This window comes from Rhinopithecus roxellana, chromosome 2, assembly GCF_007565055.1.
Source record: "Rhinopithecus roxellana isolate Shanxi Qingling chromosome 2, ASM756505v1, whole genome shotgun sequence".
NCBI classification, from domain to species: domain Eukaryota; kingdom Metazoa; phylum Chordata; class Mammalia; order Primates; family Cercopithecidae; genus Rhinopithecus; species Rhinopithecus roxellana.
The window spans coordinates 62,688,625-62,715,027 of record NC_044550.1 but is presented as its reverse complement, the minus strand read 5'-3'; the positions used below and the strand labels follow the sequence as shown (position 1 = coordinate 62,715,027).

Genomic DNA, 26,403 nt, shown 5'->3' with positions numbered 1-26,403 from the left:
AATAATGATAAAATAATCTTTTTTCTGGATCAGTTCTGGTAAGATTGGTATTTGGCGTATATCATATAAAACACACTCAGCACTTATCTGAGGTAAAGTGCAAATAATAAACATTTGTTTTAATAACTATAATTTTAGAAATCTGTGCTCTAAATGTATGCCCGTGTCTATGTTTTTGCTTTAGGAGTACAAGATCCTCAGCATGAGAGAATTATTACTGTGTCCACTAATGGAAGTATTCACAGCCCAAGGTTTCCTCATACTTACCCAAGAAATACGGTCTTGGTATGGAGATTAGTAGCAGTAGAGGAAAATGTATGGATACAACTTACGTTTGATGAAAGATTTGGGCTTGAAGACCCAGAAGATGACATATGCAAGTAAGTTATCATACTTGAAATTCCAACAATGTAACAACTGTTAAAGTCTTTCAAATTGCTTAATTTTGATGATCTGATTTTAAGTGACATCTTTTGTTTTATTTTTCTGATGATCTAAGAGATTTCCAGCCTCGTTGAAACTATGTTTTATTTGAAGTCTTAATTTAAAATCAGAAGACACATTGTGCGTACATAGTCATTATTTTCTACCTACTCTAAAATGATTTAATATAATTTGTGGTAAAAAAGCATATATGGAATAAAACCATTTAAAATAGGGAATAGAGAATACAAAGCTGTATAAAGGAATATAGTTGTGCTAGAAAACCTAAGTTGCGGTTAGTGCTGAAAATCTTATATTTGACCTTCCTCATAGTCAAATCAATAAAATAAATGATAAGCTACTAAAAGAAAAAGCTCTATCCACGGGTACATATTACCTGGATACATACACATGCACAGGACTAAGAAGTTTGAATATTACATCACAAAGAAGACATACAGTTCAGAAAGCAGCATTAGATATTTAGGCTAACGTTATGCCTTGCTAGGTAGGAATTCATCATAATTATCCTAGAAGCATTCATGAACCAAAGTCAGCTGGAGTATTTCACCCACGCAAAAGACCACCTACTGTATGTCATACAAATATTCCTCTGTAAATCCCATATGAATACACTTGTCAAGGTTGGGTGGTCTTACTGAAGATTTTTTACTTCAATGACATTTGTATAACATGAAAATATTTTACTTGAACTTCTTCACTGGATTTTTTATTTTCTCTTTGATATACAAGTTAAAAGAGAATTTTCATCTCATGGTATATTACAAATAAATATTTCAGTACAAATGAAATAAACTTTGTACTTGCTTTCATCACAGTTTTTATCTTTAACATTTACATGGTTACATATTCTTCACATTTGTTCTTTCTGTGACTGTACATTTCATGTTGTTTTTTTCCTTACATCTATAATTGTAGACTTTGAGAACTAGAAGCTACCCTGATTATATTTAGAAGACAACCAGAGGAATAAAGCAGATGCCCTAGATCTCATTCAGATTTTGTACCTAAACAAATGCTAAACCCATTTTTCCTAACACCTATTTAGTCAGGTTTTCATCATGCTGTACTGCACCTCTTGTCTTTTTTTAATGTAAACATAATCTTGTCAAAAATTACAAGGGGTGTAAGATTTTGCCCTACTTGCAAAGTAGTAAGTAATCCTATCCCTTTTGTGGATGCTAATGGAAGACAGGAGACTTCTGGGTCAGAGACAAAGGACTTCATTACAAAAGTAGCAGTCACTGGAGTATTATTAGCACTTTCTTGTGCTTTTTCCTAGAGTTCCAATTCCCACAGGTCAACACCAAGAGAGCCATGTGACACCCACTACCCATATTCTTCCCTGATTACACCTTCTCGTCACTACAAATATAATCATTGTCCTAAATTTCGTTACTCATTCTCCTAATTTTCTCTGTAATTTTGTAAGAAGTACATATTTCTCTATGTGTGATCTTACAAAGATAGTTAATTCCTTGGCTGTTCTGAAATAGGTATCAATGGAGTAATACTGTGTGCTTTCTTTTATGATTTAACGTATGTTTCAGAACAAGCAAAACTAAAAAAAAATATGCTTTTAAAATTAGTTCATATTGAGGCAGATAGCTTATTAGATCATTTGTTGTCTTTGATGTATAATATTTCATCATAGAAATAACCTTTTTTGTGTCTTCTGCTTTGATGAACATTTGACTTGTTTCCAGTTCTCCTTATGCAAAAGAGGAAGAAAACTTTGAGACTTTCTGAGAATGGTTTCAGTGTTTTAAGACAGTTATATTTTCAGCTTTACTGGGTAGAGTTAAATTGTTTTTTTCAAAGTGATCAGTTTGTACATTTCCCAACAATACACGCAAATTTTTGTTGCACAGCATTTTCACCAACTTCTGATCTGTCTTTTAAAAAAATTGTAATATGGGTAAGTGTGAAATTGTGCCTTCTCATTGGTTTTATTTTGTTTTTCTGATTACTAATAAGGTTGAGAGATTTTTATATTTATCACTGGCCATTCATATTACCTTTTTATCATGCCCGCTCATGTCTTTTGCTCCTTTTTATTGATCTGTTTGTCTATTTAAATTTTGCCTTTAATTTTTCATTATTTATCTGGAATCTATTTATGTTTGTGGTATGAGGTTTTCCAGGAGGGTATCCAATAGTATGCCAACATCATTTATTGAATAGTCATTCTTTTCCCCAATGAAGTGCAAAGCCAGCTAGCTTGCAGATTGGGTTTCTATATGTAGTCTGCTCTGTTTCTTCTGTTACTCAGTTTTGTTTTTCTTAATTGAATGACACCGTCTTAACTGCTGTAGCATTCTAGAAGCTTTGTGATGAGCAAATCTCACCTTATTTTATTCCCATTTTGAAGCATTCTGGCTGTTTTGCTTTTTAGTATAAAAATAGATTGTAGAGTTCATTGAAAGCTACTGGTTTCAACCTTTTCAACCTTGAGAAATAGGTTGTAAAGTTCATTGAAAACTACTATTGTCATTTTTATTGTAAGAACATTGAATGTATAGATCATTTTGCAGAGAACTGACATCACAGTAATAATGACTCTGTCCTTGAGAGCTTTATTTACATTGCTCCATTTATTGGAGTCTTCTTTAATGTTTACATGCTTTTAAAACTTTATTCATAATGATGTTATTATGAATAATCCATTATTTAGAGTTAGTTCTAGATTCCTTATAGGCTATTGCTAAAATCTTTCTTTGACACTACATTTCTAACTGTATATTGCTGGTGTTTAGAAATGTAATTGATTTTTTGGTATTGATCTTATGTCTAGAAATCTTATTAAGCTTTTTCATTTATTTTGACAGTTGTAGAAATTATATTTTATTATGCAAAAGATGATATTGTTTGTGAGAAGAAATATTTTTGTCTTTTGAGTCTTTCACTGTTCTTTTTCTGTCTCTTATTAGGTTGTTGATTGAATCAGTATATACCTTTGTCTTCTTCCTGCTTTTATTCTTTGTTTTAACTTAAACTTTAAGATTTGGAATAACTTCAGATTTACAAGATGTTGTAAAGATAGTACAGAGAGTTTTGTATACTTTTAACTCAGGTTCCTCCAGTGTTAGCATCCTACATAACTTTGGCATATTTGCATAGCTAAGAATCAACATTCATACAGTATTATTAACTAAACTACAGGTCTTATTTGGATGTCAGCAGTCTTTCCAGTTTATCACCCTTTTTTGTTTCAGGATCTTTTTCAGATTAAACTCATTGCATTTAGTTGTAATGTCTCATTAGTCACCTAGAATCTGTGACTGTTTCTCTTTCCCTGTGTCTCGTGACTAGACAGTTTTGAATAGTACTGGTCAGGTATTTTGTAGAAAATCCCCCCAGTTTATATTGTTCACACGTTTTGTCATGCTTACACTGAGATTATAAGTTTTGGGGAAGAATTCCAAATAGGTGATTTGCTGTTATCATATCAGGAGGTACATACAACCAGCCTTACTTATTAGTGGTAATGTTAGCTTTGATCACTTACGTATGGTGGTGTCTGCTGGGTTTCTGCTCTGGTAAGGTAATATATTTTCCTTTAATATTTTATTATTTGTAAATATGTAGCTAACTCTAGCCCACACTCAAGGAGATACTGATTACGCTCCACCTTCTAAAGGGTATATGCATATATTATTTGGAATTCTTCAGCAAAGACGGTTTGTCTGTCCTTCCTTTTTTCATTTCTTCCTTCTGTCATTTGTATTAGTAAAAATTAATAATATTTATTTTGTTCTTTGTGTTATAACCAAAATCTATCATTATTAACTTTCTTGCTGAAATTGTTCCGCCTGCAGCCATTGAGACTAAAGAGTTTGCTGTTAACATGTCAATATTGAGTATGATGGTTGATGAAGGTTTATGTTTTGTTTTTCTTCAATTTACTTTATCATTTGAAGTACTTTCCTTCATTTTTATTTTGCTAAGAGGCATTTTCCCTTTAGGGAAAATGTCTTTGTTATTCTCTTCTTTTGGATTTAAAAGTAAGCTGCCAACATTATGACACTTTGTACCCACTGTGTGTTGTTTAAGAACAAGGATATTTCCCATGGAACATCAGTACCACTATCATATGAAATGAATTGAACATTAATATGAAACTCTTACCCAGTGTTTCCCATCATCCCCAAATGTTTTTAAATCATGTTTTCATCTTTTTGACCTAATAAAAAATTATAAATTTTATATTGCTTTTGATTATTGTAACTCTTTCGTCTTCTTTAGTGTGGAAGAGTCTCCTTGTCTTTTCTTACCTTTCATGACGTTGATATTTTGAACAATTCCTGACCATTCTACAGACTGTCTCTCAATATTAATTCATCTTAATATTTCTTCATAATTAGGTCCTGCTTAAATATATTGTCCGGAATGCTTTTGTGATAAGTATTTCTGATTGCTTATAATGCCACTTTCTTACATTATCCATGACATGAGTTTGATGACTATCCACCAGATTTCTCTGTTGTGAATGTGCTTTGTTTTTCTACACTGTAATCAATGTGATTTTGGGGGATATACTTTAAAAACATGCAAATCTTGTCCTGTGACAGTCTATCACCCAATTTTTTTAACATCCATTTATGAGTCCACTTTTAAAGACAATTATTCATTTTATGTTTTCTAGGCATTTTTTTGAAGTTTTCAGTTTTATTGTCATTAGTGTTTTCACGATGTGTCCTTAATAGGTTTTAATTTCTGCTGCATCTTTATGTCTTTTGTCTCATTGTTAATATTGTTTTGTGCTCACTCCTCTTCATTTTGCTTTGCTTTTCTGTTTTCTCAGTCTTGTCTATAGTTTGGTTTATTCATTGTTCTTTTAAAGAAACTCTGGCTCTGTTATGACTGTTAAAGAGTAATGTTTTTAAAAGGTAAAATTATGACTTCTCTGCAAATGTTAAGTAAACACGTATTAAATGTTTTATTTAACTTATTAATAAAGGGGTCAATCAGATGTTATAACCAGTTTAATAACAATTCAAAGAACAGACACAGTTATAGATTGGGAATATAGAAATAAATATGCAAATAGAGGCAAAAATGGCCTCTTCCACAGTGAGGGAGAGAAGTCAATTAAACTTCCACTGGACATTATTTATATGTCTATAGACAATAATTATTTTTATTTGATATAAATCATTTATGCCTTACTGAGTTGTAAAATAGTTCAAAGGCAATGAAAGGTGCTGAGCTTCGATAGAATTGGAATTAAATAGACAGGAGGGAATTATTCAAAGCAGAAATTATGAATAATTTTCCACAAAGCACAACTCATTCTCCACATGGCTAGCTTCTCTCTCTCTATATATGTATTTTTAAATTTATTTTGTTACATTCATTATGTCCTTTGTTCTCTTCTGTTATGAAGTACTTTCTAACTTCTGAAATTGAATGTTATTTTAATTGTTTTATTTTTAAATTGTTCATATAAACTTAATAATTTCTTTATAGATATTCTGTTTTAGATGTGCCCTGCCAGTTTTGACATTGTGGTATTTTATTTTTTGTCCAGTTTAAGATTTTTACAATATCTATTGTTTTCTTCTTTTAAAGCATAGATTATATAGAAGCAATTTTTAAATTTTCATATATATATATGAGTTTTTAAAATGCAGTTATAGATTTGTAAGTTAATTGTGTTTTGAATAAAGAATGAGACTGTTGGAAATTTAATAATTGCTTCATATGCTTCAGATATTTAGTTTTTTCAAATATTCTTTATTCAAAGAGTGCATGTTCTTGCAGTAGTGTATTTATGTTCCTATTACATCAACTTTTGCAGTTGTGTACAGCATCTGTATCTTGTCTGATATTTTCTTTGTGATATATCAATTTCTGAGACAGTTGCATTAAATTATTTTAAAAGAGGATACATATATTTGCAAATTTCACCTTGTTGGTCTGTTGAAAGCTTTATGTCATTTAAAATCATGTTAGTTGATGCAAACAATTTCAGAAATGTAATATTCTTTATTGTTACTAATCTTTTGTTTTAGCCTCAAAGTATATTATGCCTAGTGTTAATGTAGCAACATCAAGTAATTTTGGTTTTGTCTGGCTTTCTTTCCATTCTTTTACTTTCAACTTTCTTATGTCCTTGTTTGATGTTAGTATGTGTGTCTGTGTATGTTATAGTTGTCTCTCTAGAAAGGAACATGAGTAGCATTTTAAAAATTCCAAAGAAATTATTGTATTTTCACTGTGGAATTTAATCTAGTACATTGATTGTTTGTACGGATATTTTGGATTCTATTCTGTTACATGTTTTGTACTCATTTTCCTGTTGCTTTGGTTTCCTTTCTTGCATTCATTTAGCTTGTCTTCTTATTCCATTTTTCTTTTCTACTAATTTAGACTGTACATCAATTTCTGTTTTTAATGACTACTTTAGAAGTGCACTGAACTTAAAAATATCTAAAGCCAATCAACATTTGCCCTATCCCAAATACATAACTGAGAACAATTTAACTAACTAAATGCTAGCTTCTAAGACACCATGACACTATGTTGAGAAAACAGAGCTGAGTTTATTTGCTTTCTGTGGTGATGGAAAATTTTACCTTGACAGATTTAATAGTGAATTGGAGGAAGAAAAGCTACACCAGATTTTGTTAATTTGGAGTTTGGTCTAAGATGAATTTTTCAGTTTGGGGACTTGATTAGGACTGGGCAAGAATCAGGATATAATAGTTTGGAAGAGGCAGAAATACCAAGGCAAGGATTTTGAGGACAGGAGTTCAGTAGTATTAGGTAGTAAACTGTTGATGCTTCAGTTGAACAAGTTAACAGTTCTTTTGGGAAGTTCCTATAATGAACAGTAAAGTTACTGTCCTTGGCAAGAATCTCCGGACTCTACTGAAGACAGTAAAACAGATAAATCATGTTACTGTAAACAGTGAATTGGGTAGGGTAGGTGGTTTTGGTCCTTATTGTCCAAGCTGGTTTTGGTTCTCACCGTAGTTACTACCACTCCTGATTTGTATGTGATGGTTATTGAGATAAGTGTTTCATATATTTTACTCCACAAATTAGACATTGTTTTTTATTATTTTGTGTAATCACTTTTATTTATCTTTACGGGTATGTCTACATTTGGTGCTCCTCGTTTCTTCTTGATTTTCAGAATGTTTTCTCTTGTAGGATTATTTTACTTCTTCCTTAAATACAGTCTTTAAACATTTATTAAGTGAAAGCCTATTGGTAATAAATACACAGTTATCATTTAGTTAAAATTTTCATTCTTAGAAGTTAGTTAGATTGGATATATAGTTTTAGGTTGTGTGTTTTTTTAAAATTTTTCTCAGTGTCTTGAAGATACCATTCCATTGTCCTATGGCTATTGAGAAGTCAGTCGTCAGACTGATTACTGATATGTCCCTATACTCTCTCACTGTGTGGTCCATTTTACAGAGACAAATGTTAGAGAAAGCATGAACAGGGTTATATCCATCCCTGGCTTCTTCTGTGCCTCCTGTGGCCCATTAAACTCTACTCCTTGCATACCAGCTTTCAGTAGATAACCACCATGTTCCAGGACATATTTACCTTATTGAAATTTTGATTTCTCATAATCCCCAAAGAATTATCTAACTTTCCTGACAGTTCAGTATTGCATTAAAAACCACAATTTTCTTTCTATCATTAATCCTAACATTTTAGTTGCAATGAACCAAGAGGAGTTTTTCTGCATAACTTTGTCTATCATGCAACTAACATGTAGACTGTTGTCAAGCAAAATAAAGTTTTCCTTCACAGTGACTGGTACCCTTAAGTTCAAATTTAAACTTCGCTTTGATAAGATGGTAATATCAGCTATTTTCCATGGCAGTGCTATGGAAATAAAATACAAATGTGTCTCCCTTAAATACATTGTAAGAATTTAAACGGCCATGTTTTTAATATTTTCTTGATTGCTAAACATAGGCAAGTCTAAAAACTCTGGATCAGTATTTGTAGCTGTGTTTTTAAAAGAGGATATAATCAAGTAAGATGTTTGACTTATGTCCTCATATCCCTGTTGCCCTTCTTTAATAATCTTTTATAAAGAAAAAGATAGGATGAACAAAGTGTTTATGCTATTGAAAATTTCTATTATTACAATATACTAAGTAAGTTGGATACAAATTAGGTTTTATTAGTTTTACAGCCTGACCAGGATATGCAAACAATGTGGTGCAGGGTGTTCAGGTTGGGCAGGCAGAAAGGGGAAAAATGAAAATTACATATACATATACATATATTGCTAGGACTATCTTTGTGTAAAAAATACTGAAATATGACTTTCATTTCAGTGTTGTCTGTGTGAGTGTTTTATGAAAGTTTCTGGTCCCTGGTGGAAGACCTGAGAGGTAGAGGCTATCTGAGGAGGGAGAAAGACAGAGAGAGAGAGAGAGAGAGAGAGAGGGAGGGAGGGAGGGAGGGAGGAAGGGAGGGGGAGAGAGAGAGAGAGAGAGAGAGAGAGAGAGAGAGAGAGAGAGAGAGACAGACAGTAAATAGATGGCTAAACATAGAAATAGAAATGTCATGGATGAGTTATCAGTGGGCTTCTAGTCCTCTGCTTTACAGTCATAGGTTATTGTTTACTGATTATGTCTCCTTCAAGGATTCCAATGTCAGTGATATGGTATCCCTGGGACGACACTTTTTGTAGAGGCACGGTCTTGCTCTGTTGGCCAGACTGGAGTACAGTAATGTGATCTTGACTCACTGCAGCTTCAAGTCCTGGGCTCAGGTGATCCTCCTACCTAAGCCTCTTGATTAACTTGAGTACAGGTACACACCATGCCTGGCTATTTTTATTTTTATTTTTATTTTTGTAGAAACAGAGTCTTGCTATATGGTCCAGACTGATCTTGCTCTTGGCCTCAGATGATCCTGCTGCCTCAGCCTCTTGAAGTGCACGGGTTACACTTGTGAGCCACTGCACCCAGCCCAGAGGGACATATTTTTAGTAGAAATCTTATTATTTTTTTTTTCTGTTTGTTCCTCTTCTGAAGTAAATAATACACATATTGTATGTAAGATTTTACGAAATGAAAGATGACGAGAGACAGCATTTGAAAAAGGATGGATTAATCAGTGGGTCCAATTTAAAATAGTCCTTCATCTTCACCAAAACACCTGAGTTTCTTTTAGAACAAATACTATAACTGGTCCAATCAGGAAAAAGTTTAATGAGTTATAGGAATGCTACATCTGCTAAATGAAATAAACAGATTTTTAAAATATTTAGAATGTCAGATGATCAAAATTACAGTTTTTCTTTAAAATGAAAAAAGTTTAGACATTTTTTGATCTTCCTTCTGTTTATAATAAAATAAATGTGACCTTATTATTTGCTCATTTATTTACTCTTATAATTCAACAAACATTTATTGTCTTCTAATTACCTACCACAGTAAGGGATTAGGATTTCACATATGAGTTTTGCAAGGATGCAAATATTCCAACCACAGTTAAGTGTGGTAGATAATTAGAAGACAGCAGTAAGTAGGAGATTGCTCATGTCCTCAAGTAGCTTATAGTCTGGGTCAAGAGGGAGGCAAATATGTAGACAATTAAGATAAAATGCCGCCAATCCTAATATGCAATAGAGTACAGTTATTACTCTTACTGATTATGTTTAGGCTACTTTTTGTTCATTTTCTAATTTATACCATAACTGTGTATCTTTACCATCAACAGTCTCTAAGTAATTGTTATTAATTTATTATGGAGAGACAAGAGTGGATAGATTAACCCTTCCATGCAGATCTCAAAAATTCAAACACTCATTTTCTGTGTTTCACTCTAGTAGATACAGTTTTCAAGGATAGTATAGATTTCTTATATCACTGTTACAGTCACCCAGTGAAAGTTGTGGGTGATGAAATTTTAAGGAAATGTTATTTTATGAAAACAATAAAAAATATTCCTTAGTTGCATGACCCTCCAAATGAAATCAAGGCAATATTGTTTATTTGGTGATGATGACTTTAATGACCAGTAAGTGCATCATAAGAATTTATTTTCTAAGCAGAAGGTCTTCATGAGCCCCTTAAAAGGACTGAGGAAAAGGAAAGGAACTACTACTCCACATTTAGCATAAGCAATCTTAAATTTTAGCCCTGAGAGCTACAAAGGCATCACTCTCCCCATCCTGAATCTGCAACACAGACCTGAGAATATGTAACTGGGTTTTGAACTGTAATTCACAATTTCAGTCTTGTTCATGATTGCAAGAAAAAGGATAAACAAACAATTCAGTACCTCTTTAAGATATGTTGTGGGAACCCTACTATAAGGTCAGCAAAGAACATTTGCCTGGTGTTGTGGATGATGATATAGTTCTTTTCTGTGTTATGCCTACCTCAGCCACTGGCAAGGGGCAGGGAAGCAGATTGGCTTAGAGTGTTCATTACATATCCCCAAGACTTGCTTTAGGAGCCTATCTCCATTTCTGTTTTTAATGACTACCTTAGAAGTGCATACTGAACTGAAAAATATCTAAAGTCGATCAATGTTTGCCCTATCCCAAATACATAACTGAGAACAATTTAACTATTTAACAATTTAACTAACTACATGCTAGCTTCTAAGTCATGCATGTGCTGGAGCATGGTGGTTACTGCCTCATCCTGTTTGGACTGCTGTAACAAACCATAAACTAGGTGGATTATAAAGCACAGAATTTTATTTCTCACAGTTCTGCATGCTGGGAAGGCCAAGATCAAGGCACCAGCAGATTTCTGTATCTAGCAAGGGAGGGCTGGCTTCCTGGCTCAAAGATGTGATAACAAAGAAAAAAGTAGTGGTCATTCAAAGATGACTGTCTTCTCTCTGTGTCTTCTCATTGTTTTTGTTTGTTTGTTTTTATTATTATTATACTTTAAGTTCTAGGGTACATGTACACAACGTGCAGGTTTGTTACATATGTATACATACATTAGGAGATATACCTAATGTAAATGACGAGTTAATGGGTGCAACACACCAACATGGCACATGTGTACATATGTCTTCCCATTGTTAAATGGGCGAGGGATCTCTCATGGGCCTCTTCTATAAGAGTGCTGATCCCGTTCATGACGTAGTCACCTCCCAACCTTCAAATACCATCACCTTAGGGGTTAGGATTTCACATATGAATTTTGCAAGGACACAAACATTCAAACCATACCAGTGACCTAAACAACTCACCAAGCATTAAGGAAGAAGAGGAGGGTGTATTGTAGTTGTGTAGGCAAACATAGTGTCTGCTACAATGCTGTGGCTTTAAGTAAGAAGTAATCTAAGTATTGAAGCATAGAAAGATTAGTCATAGTGAGGAGATATATGGGAATGTAATGTATATTGGGCCTTGAAGAATAGGCAAGATGTCAGTAGCTGACTAGTACCTAATGGATACTCAGGAACAGTTACTGAAAATAAAATAACAGATAGGTTACACAGAAATAAGAACTACAAATCGTGTTAGATTGGAGATAGAGAAAATAATTTGAGAAAAATGTGTTTCTCTGGAGCCTGAGATGCCTTGGAGGTATGGTAAGTGGTGGGTGTGTAATGGTAGAGAGGATCAAATTGTGAAGAACTTTGAATACTAAGCTGAGAGATTTGAACTTCCCTTTTTAGGCTATCAGAAGAAATGTTTTTGTTGCAGAACACGGTCATGTACTGGTCCATATTTTAGGAAGAGAATGCTCATAGAAGCATGCACAGTATGTTGAAAGAGAGATTGAAGGCAGTCCCTCCTTGGAGGAATTTTGTTATTTTTTAGTTGGAGATATTTTGTTATTTCTCAAACACAAAACTTTAGAGGTATGTATTTTCTCAGACTTAGAGATTGCCTAATTTTTTTTTCTGCTTGATGGATTAATAGAAAGCACGTTGCTCTCTTACCACTACTTTTTTCTTTGTTATCACTCTGGGTAGGAGTGGGAATAGGGTAACCTGTGCACTTGTGTGCAAAGAAAACCTTTAAATCATCCCAATGCTTTTTATTTGAAAGATATATTATCGTTTGCCCCCGAGCACAAGCTGTGGGAGAAACAAAATGACCAATTTCAATATTGCTGAATTATAGACATTTATATTGAACAAACCAAAGAATAACTTAAAGTGTTAAGTGTCCATTCTGTTAAGAAGAGATGGCCTTTCTCTTTTTTTCTTCGTGTTGAACAGGGAAGTTTTACATGTGACCTGAGAAGAGGAGAGACCAATATTGCATCAGATCTAGAAATAATCATACCATTCTGCTAGAGATATGCCATAATAAAATAACTTTCCTGAATAGATAAAGGCTTACATTGAAACATATAGGGATTCATACAAGGAAGTGTTAATTTAAGACTCTTCTATCAAGTGACCACAGATAGTTAGCTAATGTATTAGTCCGTTCTCATGGTGCTATAAAGAACTGCCTGAGGCCAGATGTTGTGGCTCATGCCTGTAATCCTAGCACTTTGGCAGACCAAGATGGGCAGATCACCAGAGGTCAGCAGATCGAGACCCGCTTGGCCAGTCTGGTAAAAACCCATCCCTACCAAAAAAGAAAATGATCTGGGCATAGTGGCATGTGCTTGTAATCTCAGTTACTTTGGAGGCTGAAGTGGGAGAATTTCTTGAACCTGGGTGATGGAGGTTGCAGTGAGCCAAGATTGTGCCACTGCACTCCAGCCTGGGTGACTGACAGAGTTTGACCCTGTCTGAAAAAAAAGAACTGCCTGAGACTGAGTAATTTATAAAGGAAAGAAGTTTAATTTACTCAGTTCCACAGAGCTGGAGAGGCCTCAGGAAACTTACAGTCATGGCGGAAGGGGAAGCAAACACATCCTTCACATGTCAGCAGGAAGGTGAAGTGCTGAACAAAAGAAAGAGAAGCCCCTTATAAAACCATCAGGTCTTGTGAGAACCCACTCACTATCATGAGAACAGCATGAGGGCACCCACCCCCATGATCCAATTACCTCCCATCTGGTCCCTCCGATGACATGTGAGGATTAGGGGAACTATAATTCAAAATGTGATTTGGGTGGGGACACAGCCAAATTATATCATTCTGCCCCTGGCCCCCCTCCAAATCTCATGTCCTCACATTTCAAAACACAGTCATCACTTTCCAACAGTCCCCCAAAATCTTAACTCATTGAAGCATTAACCCAAAAGTCCAAATCCAAAGTCTCATCTGAGACAAGGCAAGTCCCTTCTGACTATGAGCCTGTAAAATCAAAAGCAAGTTAGTTACTTCCTAGATACAATGGGGGTACGGGCATTGATTAAATACAAATGGAGAAATTGGCTTAAATATATGGGCTATAGGACCCATGTAAGTCCAAAATCCAGTGGGGCAGTCAAATCGTAAAGTTCTGAAATAAACCCCTTTGACTCCATGTCTCACTTTCTGATCATGCTGATGCAAGAGGTGGGCTCCTGTGGCTTTGGGCAGCTCTGCCCCTGTGGCTTTACAGGGTACAGCCCCACTGTCAGCTGCTTTCAAAGGCTAGCATTGAGTTTCTGTGGCTTTTCCAGGTGCACAGTGCAAGCTGTCGATGGACCTACAATTCTGGGGTCTGGAGGACAGTGACCCTCTTCTCACAGCTCCACTAGGGAGTGCCCCAGTGGGGACCCTCTGCAGGGGATTCAACTCCACATTTCCCTTCTGCATTGCCGTAGCAGAGGTTCTCCATGAGGGCTCCACCTGTACGGCAGACTTCTGCCTGGAGATACAAGCGTTTCCATAGATCCTCTAAAATCTAAGTGGAGATTCCCAGACCTCAATTCTTGTCTTCTGTGCATCCACAGGGCCAACACCACATGGAAGCCACCAAGGCTTGGAGCTTACATTCTCTGATGCAACAGCCTGAGCTGCACCTTTACCCCTTTTAGCCACAGCTGGAGCTGCTGGGATGCAGGGCACTAAGTACCTAGGCTGGACACAGCATGGAGACCCTGGGCTGGGCCCATAAAACCATTTTTCCCTCCTAGGCCTCCATGCCTGTGATGGGAGGGCTGCTGTAAAGGTCTCTGACATTCCCTGGAGACATTTTTCCTATTGTCTTGGTGATTAGCATTTGCCTCCTTGTTACTTATGCAAATTGCTGTAGCTGGCTTGAATTTCACTTCAGAAAGTAGGGTTTTCTTTTCTGCTGCATTATCAGGCTGCAAATTTTCCAAACTCTTATGCCCTGTCACCTCTTGAATGCTTTGCCACTTAGAAATGTCTTCCACCAGATACTCTAAATAATCTCTCTCAAGTTCAGAGTTCCACAGATCTCTAGGGCAAGAGCAAAAAGCCTCCAGTCTCTTTCCTAGCGTATAGCAAGAGTGACCTTTAATCCAGTTCCCAACAAGTTCCTTATCTCCATCTGAGACCACTTCAGTGTGGACTTCATTATCCATGTCAATATCAGCATTTTGGTCAAAGCCATTCAACAAGTCTCTAAGAATTTCCACACTTTCCCAAATCTTCCTGTCCTCTGAACTCTCTGTGTCTCTAGGACGTTTCAAACTTTCCCACATTTTCCTGTCTTCTTCTGAGCCCTCCAAATGGTTCCTACCTCTGCCTGTTACCCAGTTCCGAAATTGGTCCCACATTTTTGGGTATCTTTACAGCAGCACCCCACTACTCCCAGTACCAATTTGCTGTGTTAGTCCAATCTCACGCTTCTATAATATGGAACTGCCCAAGACTGGGTAATTTATAAAGGAAATAAGTTTAATTGACTCACAATTCTGCAGGGCTGGGGAAGACTCAGGAAACTTACAATCATGGTAGAAGGGGAAGCAAACACATCCTTCTTCACATGGGGGCTGAAAGAAGTGCCTAGCAAAAGGGGAAAGAGCCCCTTATAAAACCATCACATCTCTTGAGAACTCACTATCACAAGAAGAATCAAATAGATGCAATAAGAAATGATAAAGGAGAAATCACCACTGATCCCACAGAAATACAAACTACCATCAGAGAATACTATAAACACCTCAATGCAAATAAACTAGAAAATCTAGAAGAAGTGGATAAATTCCTGGACACATATACTCTCCCAAGACCAACCCAGGAAGAAGGTGAATCCCTGAATAGACCAATAACAAGTTCTGAAATTGAGGCAATAATTAATAGCCTACCAACCAAAAAAAGTGCAGGACCAGACAGATTCAAAGCCGAATTCTACCAGAGGTACAAAAAGGAGCTGGTACCATTCCTTCTGAAACTATTCCCATCAATAGAAAAAGAGGGTATCCTCCCTAATTCATTCTGTGAGGCCAACATCATCCTGATACCAAAGCCTGGCAGAGACACAACAAAAAAAGAATTTTAGATCAATATCCCTGATGAACATCAATGCAAAAATCCTCAGTAAAATACTGTCAAACCGAATCCAGCAGCACATCGAAAAGCTTATCCACCACGATCAAGTTGGCTTCATCCCTGGGATGCAAGGGTGGTTCAACATACGCAAATCAATAGACGTAATCCATCACTTAAACAGTACCAAAGACAAAAATCACATGAAATCTCAATAGAGGCAGAAAAGGACTTCAACAGAATTCAACAGCCCTTCATGCTAAAAACTCTCAATGAACTAGGTATTGATGGGATATATCTCAAAATAATAGCTATTTATGACAAACCTGCAGCCAATATCGTACTGAATGGGCAAAAACTGGAAGCATTCCCTTTGAAAACTGGCACAAGACAGGGATGCCCTCTGTCACCACTCCTATTCAACATAGTGTTGGAAGTTCTGACCTGGGCAATCAGGCAAGAGAAAGAAATAAAGGGTATTCGGTTAGGAAAAGAGGAAGTCAAATTGTCCCTGTTTGCAGATGACATGATTGTACATTTAGAAAACCCCATCGTCTCAGCCCAAAATCTCCTTACACGGATAAGCAACTTCAGCAAACTCTCAGGATACAAAATCAATGTTCCAAAATCACAAGCGTTCCTATACACCAATAACAGACAAACAGAGAGCCAAATCATGAGTGAACTCCCATTCACAATTGCTTCAAAGAGAATAAAGTACCTAGGAATCCAGCTTACAAGGGATGCAAAGGACCTCTTCAAGGAGAACTACAAACCACTGCACAATGAAATGAAAGAGGACACAAACAAATGGAAGCACATTCCATGCCCATGGATAGAAAGAATCAATATTGTGAAAATGGCTATACAGACCAAGGTAATTTATAGATTCAATGCCATCCCCATCAAGCTACCAAGAACTTTCTTCACAGAATTGGAAAAAACTACTATAAAGTTGATATGGAACCAAAAAAAGAGCCCACATTGCCAAGACAATCCTAAACAAAAAGAACAAAGCTGGAGGCATCACGCTACCAGACTTCAAACGATACTACAAGGCTACAGTAACCAAAACAGCATGGTACTGGTACCAAAACAGAGATACAAACCAATGGAACTGAATAGAGCCCCCAGAAATAATACCACACATTTACAACCATCTGATCTTTGACAAACCTGACAAAAACAAGAAATGGGGAAAGGATTCCCTATTTAATAAATGGTGCTGTGAAAACTGGCTAGCCATATGTAGAAAGGTGAAACTGGATCCCTTCCTTACACCTTATACAAAAATTAATTCAAGATGGGTTAAAGACTTAAAACCATAAAAATCCTAGAAGAAAACCTAGGTAGTACCATTCAGGCCATAGGCATGGGCAAGGACTTCATGACTAAAACTCCAAAAACAATGGCAACAAAAGCCAAAATTGGCAAATGGGATCTAATTAAACTAAAGAGCTTCTGCACAGCAAAAGAAGCTACCATCAGAGTGAACAGGCAACCTACAGAATGGGAGAAAATTTTTACAATCTACCTATCTGACAAAAGGCTAATGTCCAGAATCTACAAAGAACTTAAACAAATTTACAGGAAAAAATCAAACAACCCCATCAAAAAGTGGGCAAAGAATATGAACAGACACTTCTCAAAAGAAAACCTTTACGCAGCCAACAGACACGTAAAAAAATGCTCATCATCACTGGCCATCAGAGAAATGCAAATCAAAACCACAATGAGATACCATATCACACCAGTTAGAATGGCAGTCATTAAAAAGTCAGGAAACAACAGGTGCTGGAGAGGATGTGGAGAAATAGGAATGCTTTTACGCTGTTGGTGGGGCTGTAAACTAGTTCAACCATTGTGGAAGACACTGTGGCGATTCCTCAAGTATCTAGAACTAGAAATACCATTTGACCCAGCCATCCCATTACTGGGCATATTCCCAGAGGGTTATAAATCATGCTGCCATGAAGACACATGCACATGTATGTTTATTGCAGCACTATTTACAATAGCAAAAACTTGAAACCAACCCAAATGTCCATCAATGATAGACTGGATTAAGAAAATCTGGCACATACACACCATGGAATACTATGCAGCCATAAGAAAGGATGAGTTCATGTCCTTTGTAGGGACATGGATGAAGCTGGAAACCATCATTCTGAGCAAACTATTGCAAGGACGAAAAACCAAACACCACATGTTCTCACTCATAGGTAGGAATTGAACAGTGAGAACACTTGGACACAGGGTGGGGGACATCACACACCGGGGCCTGTCGTGGGGTGGGGGGAAGGTGGAGGGATAGCATTAGGAGATATACCTAATGTAAATAATGGGTTAAGGTGTGCAGCACACCAACATGGCACATGTATACATATGTAATAAACCTGCATGTTGTGCACATGTACCCTAGAACTTAAAGTATTAAAAAAAAAAAAAAAAACAGCATGAGAGTAACTGCCCCATGTTGGGAGAAAAGCTGAGTGTTGGGAGAGAAACTGAGGCAGAGCTTGCATGTCTGACATAATGCATGTCTTGGAACATGTCCAGGGTCCAGGGTCTGAAATCCCCATGGCCTTTGGAATGTGTCTAGACTTGCTGGCTCCTTGCTTGTAGCACTCCCATTATCTCAAGTAGCGTATGTTTCAAAGAAAATGCTAAACCATCAAAGCTGTAGCTCATTCGCTTCATACACGACTTCCTTTCAACCCCCACGGCCTTACCATCTGTTTCTTTGTTTGATCACCAGTAAATAGTGTGGGCTTCCATAGCTCGGGGCCTTTGTAGCCTCCATACTAGCATTGGCCCCCTGGTCCCCCTTTATCTCTTAACTTGTCTTTTCTCATTCCTTTGACTCCTCTGGACTTCATAGCCCCCATGACCTGGTGTTGGGTCTGATCACCCCTATACCCCCGATGATTCAATTACTTTCCACCCATTCCCTCTCACAACACATAGGGATATGGAAACTAAATTCAAGATGATATTTGGGTGAGAACACAGCCAAATCATATCAGCAAGTGACTGTAACTAGTAAAAAAAGAAAGAAAAAGGAAATGTTTAGATTATGATAGTGAAGATTTTAGGCATAGACTTTATTTAGTATCTGAAATGATGCCGTCAAATCTCTGTTGGCATTTTTCTCTACCTCTGTCGATTTCTCTGTTGATTTTTCTGCTTCTGTTGATTTGCTTGCTACTGGTTGACTTCATTCTCTATCCGGCTGTCCTCGTAAGATAGCAGAGAAAGTCATGGAAGTGTCATGATATTTAGCACTTAAATGATCTTTGAAAGAGACAAAAACTTTTCTGCAGAACCTCTGGCAAGAATTGTTATTGGCCTGGTTTGGACCAAGTATCCATACGCGAGCCAATTGCCATAGCAGGAACTAGGAATACGTGTTACTCTGATTGGCAAGATTTGGGTTACCTGCCCATCCTGAGAGCCAGCTGTTGTCCTGTGATTGGTGGAGAAATGGCCCCTGAAAGCAAAACATTCTTTTTTCTTTAGGAGAGGGAAGAGGTACTGCTGGTACAGAAATAACCATCTCTACTGTTAGTGTTTAGGAGAGATAAGCATTGACAGGCAGCTTTCAAATTTAGTTACTGTTTTTACTACATGCACTTCTGGCCACAGAATAAAGTTCTCTTTAGAGTGAAGATTTTGCCAGTGCCCTTTCCAGCAACTCTTTTGAATGTAGTTCGTCCAGTGGCATAATTTATAGCTTTGTTGTCCTTTGCAGTCTGTAGCAATTACTTTTGTAACTTAAAAAAAAAAAAAAATCATTCCCAAGAGAGCTTAAAATAGAGGGTGGGGATCTGACCAAGTCTGAGATCAAGGGATTCTACTCTTGGCTAATGAGATGTTTTGGTTTTATATTTTGAAATGTTCAAAATCAACATTCCAAGTAGAGGAAGAATGTGTCCTGTAACTCCCAAACTCCTGTCTGGCTCAACCACTGTCTCACCAACCCTTTACCTATTTTCCTGCATTTTATCCTCTCCTCTTCTACTGACAGCACCTCTCTCTCTTCTCTAGCTTTAATTCTCTAGCTTGTCTGTTTGATATTGCACAAAGATCACTTTCCTGCATCAATTAGAAGAGTTTATGCTCTATGAGGACTTGGGGGATTTTGGAATGCCATTCTTTGTGTCATGCCCTTACTTTCCATAATTGCCTTGATGCCCCTGAAGTAATGATGCAATCTTTTATTTGAGTCTTCCAGTTGGCCAATGACTTAAATATGGACAATTTCTAGAAACAAAGAAATATTGGGTTACTATCTGGCTAGCTAACTAGTTACCTATTGTAGCATTTACCAGGAAAAAAAAAAAAAAAAAACAGCAATGGCAATAGAACACTAATTATTATTATCAAGACAGAGTCTCATTCTGTCACCAGGCTGGCGTGCAGTGGCGCGATCTCAGCTCACTGCAGCCTCCAACTCCCTGGTTCAAGGGATTCTTCTGCCTCAGCCTCCCAAGTAGCTTGGATAACAGTTATGCGCCACCACACCCAGCCTAGAACACTAATTATTAAAAATGAAGGACTTCTAACTGTATAAATTTAAAAATACACTGTAATAATTCTGTGTTGGCCTTTCTTGTTTCAACTTCATCAATGTTTTGTTTAGATATACCTCTAATATTAAAGTATTAATATCATATTGCTATATGAGCTTTCAAATAACATTTTCTGAAATTCACCTGACCTTGTTAATTCTTGACCCTTGGAGTACTAGATTCTGCTCAGGTTCCAGCTGTCTTTATGGAACAACCTCACTCCTAAAGAAGCCAGTCTTTAAATAGGCTATCTCTTCAGGCTTTTATAATACAGGCAGATTCTGACTTAAAATTTATTCCTAACTGACTGATTGTTTTCATTGTTATTTTATTTCCCCTCTAAGGTTTTTGTCACAATGACTAAAAAAGAAAATCTTTTACAAACAAAATTCATTGTTTTCCTACACAGTTAAGAGAGGTTAAATTAACATTTAACAAAGTCCTTCCAAGTTAAATGTAAAGAGATTTCATTGCATTTGATTCACATGTGAAAGTACAGAATGGAAGTAAGGACTACCTTCCCAATTACATGTAGGTCATACTTACACCTTCATTTTCAGCAGAATATATGAATATTGTGTCCTAGTCAGTGTTTACAGTAGGTAAGGCAGCATAACTGTGAGTCTCAGGAGGATGGTTCTGTGAAGGCAGAAGCAAGTATATCATTTCTGAAACTTTTGGAAAGAAAAAGAATAAGGATTTTCAGTTGGCATATAGACTATTACTTAGAAAACAAGAAGAAAGTTATTAGATTGAAATATGTAAAGAAAAATGTTATGAAAAGATCCTCGTTTAAATGTAACATGTTATTAATTTAAATCCAGGGGAAAACCGTACCTTAATCTAGTACAGTGCTCTAAAGCAGGGTTTATGTAGTTGTGACTTGCCTGCAGATTCACTGAAACTGATTGTTGGTCATGGCGGATGTTCATATAAGCCATCCCCTGGCTTAAGAACAATTGATGAGACCTCTTTGTATTCAGTATTCGTGCAAAGGTGAGAAATGAAGGAGGAGGCCAGAGGTTCCTGCTCCTGTGGAGTAAGCTTGTCCTCTGTGAACTCTGTTTCAGAGCACTAGATTGTGTCATACTTCTTTTTATGTAGATATAGAAATACGTTCTTGCCTAGAATATTGTATACCTTCCTTGATTTTTGTCAACATGTTTAGGTTATTAGTACACAGAGGTTTATGTTCCTGTTCCCAGTAATTAAAATCCCACAGGAGACTCTGAGGGAAAGAGATTGTTCTTCATGCATCAAGGTAGAATCCTGAATGCATTTTTCAGTACACAAAGTATTGGGATTACTAGTTTGGAAAATGAAGAGATGTTCTCCAGGTACCATACTGATCACTTAGATTTTGTGGTAGGACAAGTTGGCAGCGTATTTACATGAGAGAGTTAAACTGACTGGGCAAAAACACTGGTTTGTGATGTTTCCAGTTCAGTTCTATCACTTACTACTAGGAATATGGCCCTGGTTAAATTACTTTGCTATTTTATCATTGTGTGCTTAAAATATATTAGGATTTTAAAAATATAATAGGATTGGGTTATTCTTAAAATACAGTGGGATTGGGTTATTGGGTTAAAATAAAGGGGTTAAGTTCCAGATGAAGATTCAGATCCCTTCCAGCACTAAAAGATCTGGTTCCCACGATTATCCACAAATACATAGAGACATTAACTTTTTTTTTGCCTTCATCCAAGCATATGTTTATAGAAGTTCTTTTTAAAATATTAAAGTTTAAATAATAAGATTCAGATTTCTTAAAATGTTGACTTATGTATGATCCCTTGGATTAAAATTCATTTTTAACTTGGCCGAACTAATTGACATTCCTAGCAACATTGAATAGGAGTTCCCTTTTCTCTGCAGCATCTATTATTTTGTACTTTTTAATAATAGCCAGTCTGACCGATGTGAGATGATTTTCATTATCTCATGGTTTTCATTTGCATTTCTCAGATGATTAGTGATGACTTTAGTTTTAAATGGTAAGTGATTAAACTGCTGATAAACTCCATTTGTAATCAGTTTAAGAAAATCAATTTTCTGGAAGTGCCACTTCTGTAGCAGCCCTTTCCGACCCCATCTCACACCTCTTCTAAATGAGTAATGTAACATTTTACCTAGTCCCATTCCTTCATATTTTTGAGCTTTGAGAATCTTTTTAAAAATTAAATTTAATATGACAAAAATTTTACTGCTTAAAAATCTATCAAGCTGTTCAGTTGTGGGTGTTTTTTTTTTTTTTTTTTTTTTTTTGCCGTTTTCAGACTCTTAACTATATGACTCAAGACCATGAAAAATTGCTTATTGCAGTGGAACCCAGTATTCTTTTGATTCGACATACTACTGACAGTTATGAAGTAGTAAAGGACTTTCTATTACCCATAATGCATTTTGAAACTTCAGTGCCCAAAGATTTTTTTCCCCCAAAACAGTTATTCCTCTTGACTGTTTCAAGGACTTTGAAATGTTTGAATAAATTTTCAAATCTCAAGTAAGCTTTTCTTTCTCTCTGCTGAGAGACATAGATCGCTTCCCCATATGGCAGCTGATTTAACCCCCTACTTCTTTCTCACCAGAAATCTCACCAGAAACCCCACGCACTAACTTCAAAAACATTGTCTACTTCTTGACCTTTCTATCTGTAGCTCTCCATCTCAGTCTGTCAGTTTGAATAAGCAAGCTAGTTCATGATATCAAAATATTTGTGTAAATGGAACCAGTCATAATTTATTGCTTCTAAAATTATTTCATGGGATTGTGGTAGGCACTGTTTTTGCTGAGGTATTGGGGTTAATCTCAGTGGAAATGAGGCCTGCACTGTATGTTATCTTAGCGTATTTTGAGAAAAAAACTCAAATTGCAGTTTACCTACTATTTATCTGGATTAAGAACATCCAAAAAAGTGACTATAATAGTTTGATATGCTGCAAAGTCTTCTCTTTAAAGCTTAACAATATTCAGATACTTGTTTATATGTCTCAAGATCTGTAATATGAGGACTTTCCCAAGAGATAAAAATGAAGGTTCAAAATTACATTCCAAGTTTTCTGTGTAGTATACAAAGAAAGAAAAAGAGAAGGTATGAAATGAAGGAGGGAAGTAGTGAGTAAGGAAGGAAGAAAGAAGGGAGGGAAGAAGATACTTCTCAATGTTTCAGGCTATTTGCACTGCGTTCATTTTCTGATGCTCTCAAGTTATCGAGAGCCTGGGTAGAGAACCCAAGCAAATAGTTGCTATGTAATAAATGCTACAATATGTTGACTCTTACTATTTGCCAAACCTTGAACTAGGTTGGTTTTCCACAACTCTAATTTTTACAGCAGTCCTTCAAAGAGTGGGTATCATTATTCAGTATTTTACAAGGAAGCTTACAGGCTGAAAGAGGATATAAAAATTATCTAAGTTTAAAGAGCAAGTACATGATAGAGATGGTATTCACACCTTTGCTCATAAGATATGCTATTATATAAGAATAAAATTATCACCAAATTATTTGCTAGGCAAAACAAAAACATTACCATCTTCCCTGTTCATCATAAAACTAAATAAAAACAACACCTTGTTAAAGAGTATAAATTATTAAGTAATATAAGTATAATCACATGCATAATTTACTTTTATTTGATGATTTTGACAATAAGTATGTGGTTTATGGCAAATGACTCCATCCCAAACCTTTGCAAACAGGAATTTATGGTCCTCAAATATTTTAAGATTGGTGCAAAGTTAACGTTTATTCTCTCTGTTTCATTGTGCAGCAGTTAGATTGTGTGAGCATTTACTCTCCTGTAGTCACAGATTTAATATGTGCTTATTGAATATCCACTACTAAAAGAAGCCCGAGTTACACAGTAGAAGCGTTAACATAGTCTCTGCCTCAGCGAACCTTTTAACTAGCCGGAGATAGCTATGCTTGTGAAACAAGAAACAAAATCTTATTAAATCGAATGCTGTGTTGTGAAGAATTAAACATATTTGCAAAAGGTAGAAGTCTGAACAGAAATGCACAGCCTCGTGGATGCTATCACCAGATCTGCTGCCAAGAAACTTCAAAAGTTGATGTTTGCCTTCAGGAATTCACCACTTGAATATGGCCCTTTGCTGGAATGACTCAAAATCTGATTTGAACAGTACATTAAACAGTGATCAGTTTCTCAATGACAGATCCACATGAACCAAACTCTCAAAATACCAACCTGTAAGCCAGAATTAAATGGATTACATTTAACTGAAAAGTATAAGTCATCCCCCAGGGGACAGCCAGTCAGAGAATTGGTTGCAGGACCGCCCACATACACCCAAATCCTCATACACTGTAGTCCAGCAGCAGGTCCTGCAGACCGACATACAGGAAAAGTCGGCCCTCTATATACATGGGTTTTGCATTCCTGAAATACTGTATTTTGCAAGTTTGGTTGAAAAGAATTCCACATAATGCTGGACCCATGCAGTTCAAATGCCTGTTGTTCAGGGGTCAACCATATACTACTAAAAATCCTGATTAAAGAAAATAATGGCCATTGATGGTTTTGTATGTGGTATATGTGGCTTATATACCACTTGTGTTTTAAGAAAGTGGCATGGGCCTGGCATGGTGGCTAAAGTCTATAATCCCAGCACTTTGGGTGGCCGAGGTGGGCGGTTCACAAGGTCAGGAGTTCAAGGCCAACCTGGCCAACAGGGTGAAACTCTGTCTCTACTAAAAATACAAAAATTAGCCAGGCATAGTGGCAGGTGCCTGTAATCCCAGCTACTCGGGAGGCTGAGGCAGGAGAATTGCTTGAACCCGGGAGGCGGAGGTTGTGGTGAGCTGAGATCGTGCCATTGCACTCCAGCCTGGGCGACAAGAGCAAGACTCCATCTCAAAAAAAAAAAAAAAAAAAAAAAAAGTGGCATGTAAAATGAGGCCTGTTTTTAAGGAAGATAAACCTTGAAGTGGTGTGGAGAAATAGCTCGTGGATGGAGGAGAAGAAAGAGTATTGGCTGTAGACGCCTTATGGGAGACAACTGGAATAATTTCTAGTATTAAGTTAATGAGGACTAGTGATAATGGCATTTCCATATTAAGAGAGAAAATAGAAAAAAAATTTAAAAAGACAATACTATTTGAAGTAGCAGTTTATAGGATGGGGTGTGTGTAATAACTAGACCATGGAATTAAAACCCAGCAAGTTGCATAACCTGTGTGAACTAGTGTGCCAAATGTATACAGCAAATCAGAGTGCTCACTATGGGAATGGTGAGCATGTGAGAAGATGAAGGATTGACATTATAATAAGGTTTGAAAAATTGTGTCTAATTTATTACTTGAAATACAGTCTAGTGTCTTTGTTTTTAAAAAGCCAGTTGCATTCTTTTTTTTCTTTTTTCAAGAGACAGGGTCGGCCAGGTGTGGTAGCTCACACCTGTGATCCCAGCACACTGGGAGGCCGGGGGCGGGTGGATCACTTGGTCAGGAGTTGGAGACAGCCTGACCAAAATAGTGAAACCCCGTCTCTACTAAAAATACAAAAATTAGCTGGGTGTGGTGGCACATCCCCTGTGGTCCCAGCTGTTCAGGAGGCTGAGGCAGGAAAGTTGCTCAACCTCAGGAGGTGGAGGTTGCAGTGAGTCGAGATCACACCACTATACTCCAGCCTGCGCGATAGAGCAAGACTCCATCTCAAAAAAAAAAAAAAAAAAAAAGACAGGGTCTCATTATGTTGGCTAGGCTGGCCTCAAACTCTTGAGCTCAAGGGATCCTCTGCCTCAGCCTCCCAACTAGCTGGGAATACCGGCATGTACCACTGCACCCAGCTAAATTTTTAGAAAATTAGGTAAACTTGTATTTAATGTGAATAGCCTCAATTAGAGAAAAAAATGAAAAAATGTTCAAGAGTACAAATATTGGTTATATAGGGATATTTCAACAGCACAAGTGTAATTTTGACTAGTTGATTGCCTACTCTGTGCATATTTGTATATGAATATGTATGTTACTCTATTACGTATGTGTGAATTCACTCCTCTGTCTATCCTTCCATTACTCAATGGTCATATAGTCCTCTCTATGTATGGAGGAAATACATGCTA

General features: G+C 36.6%; 1 protein-coding gene across 2 annotated transcripts in view; it reads left to right on the top strand.

Annotated features, from left to right (window-relative positions):
• Positions 1 to 26,403, top strand: part of PDGFC (platelet derived growth factor C) — a 217,801-nt gene that overhangs the window by 122,164 nt on the left and 69,234 nt on the right. For both annotated transcript variants that reach the window (XM_010358040.2, XM_030925628.1), the window contains one exon: positions 185 to 380. In XM_010358040.2, coding sequence (XP_010356342.1) covers positions 185 to 380 — 196 coding nt within the window. The remainder of the gene's footprint in view (positions 1 to 184; positions 381 to 26,403) is intronic.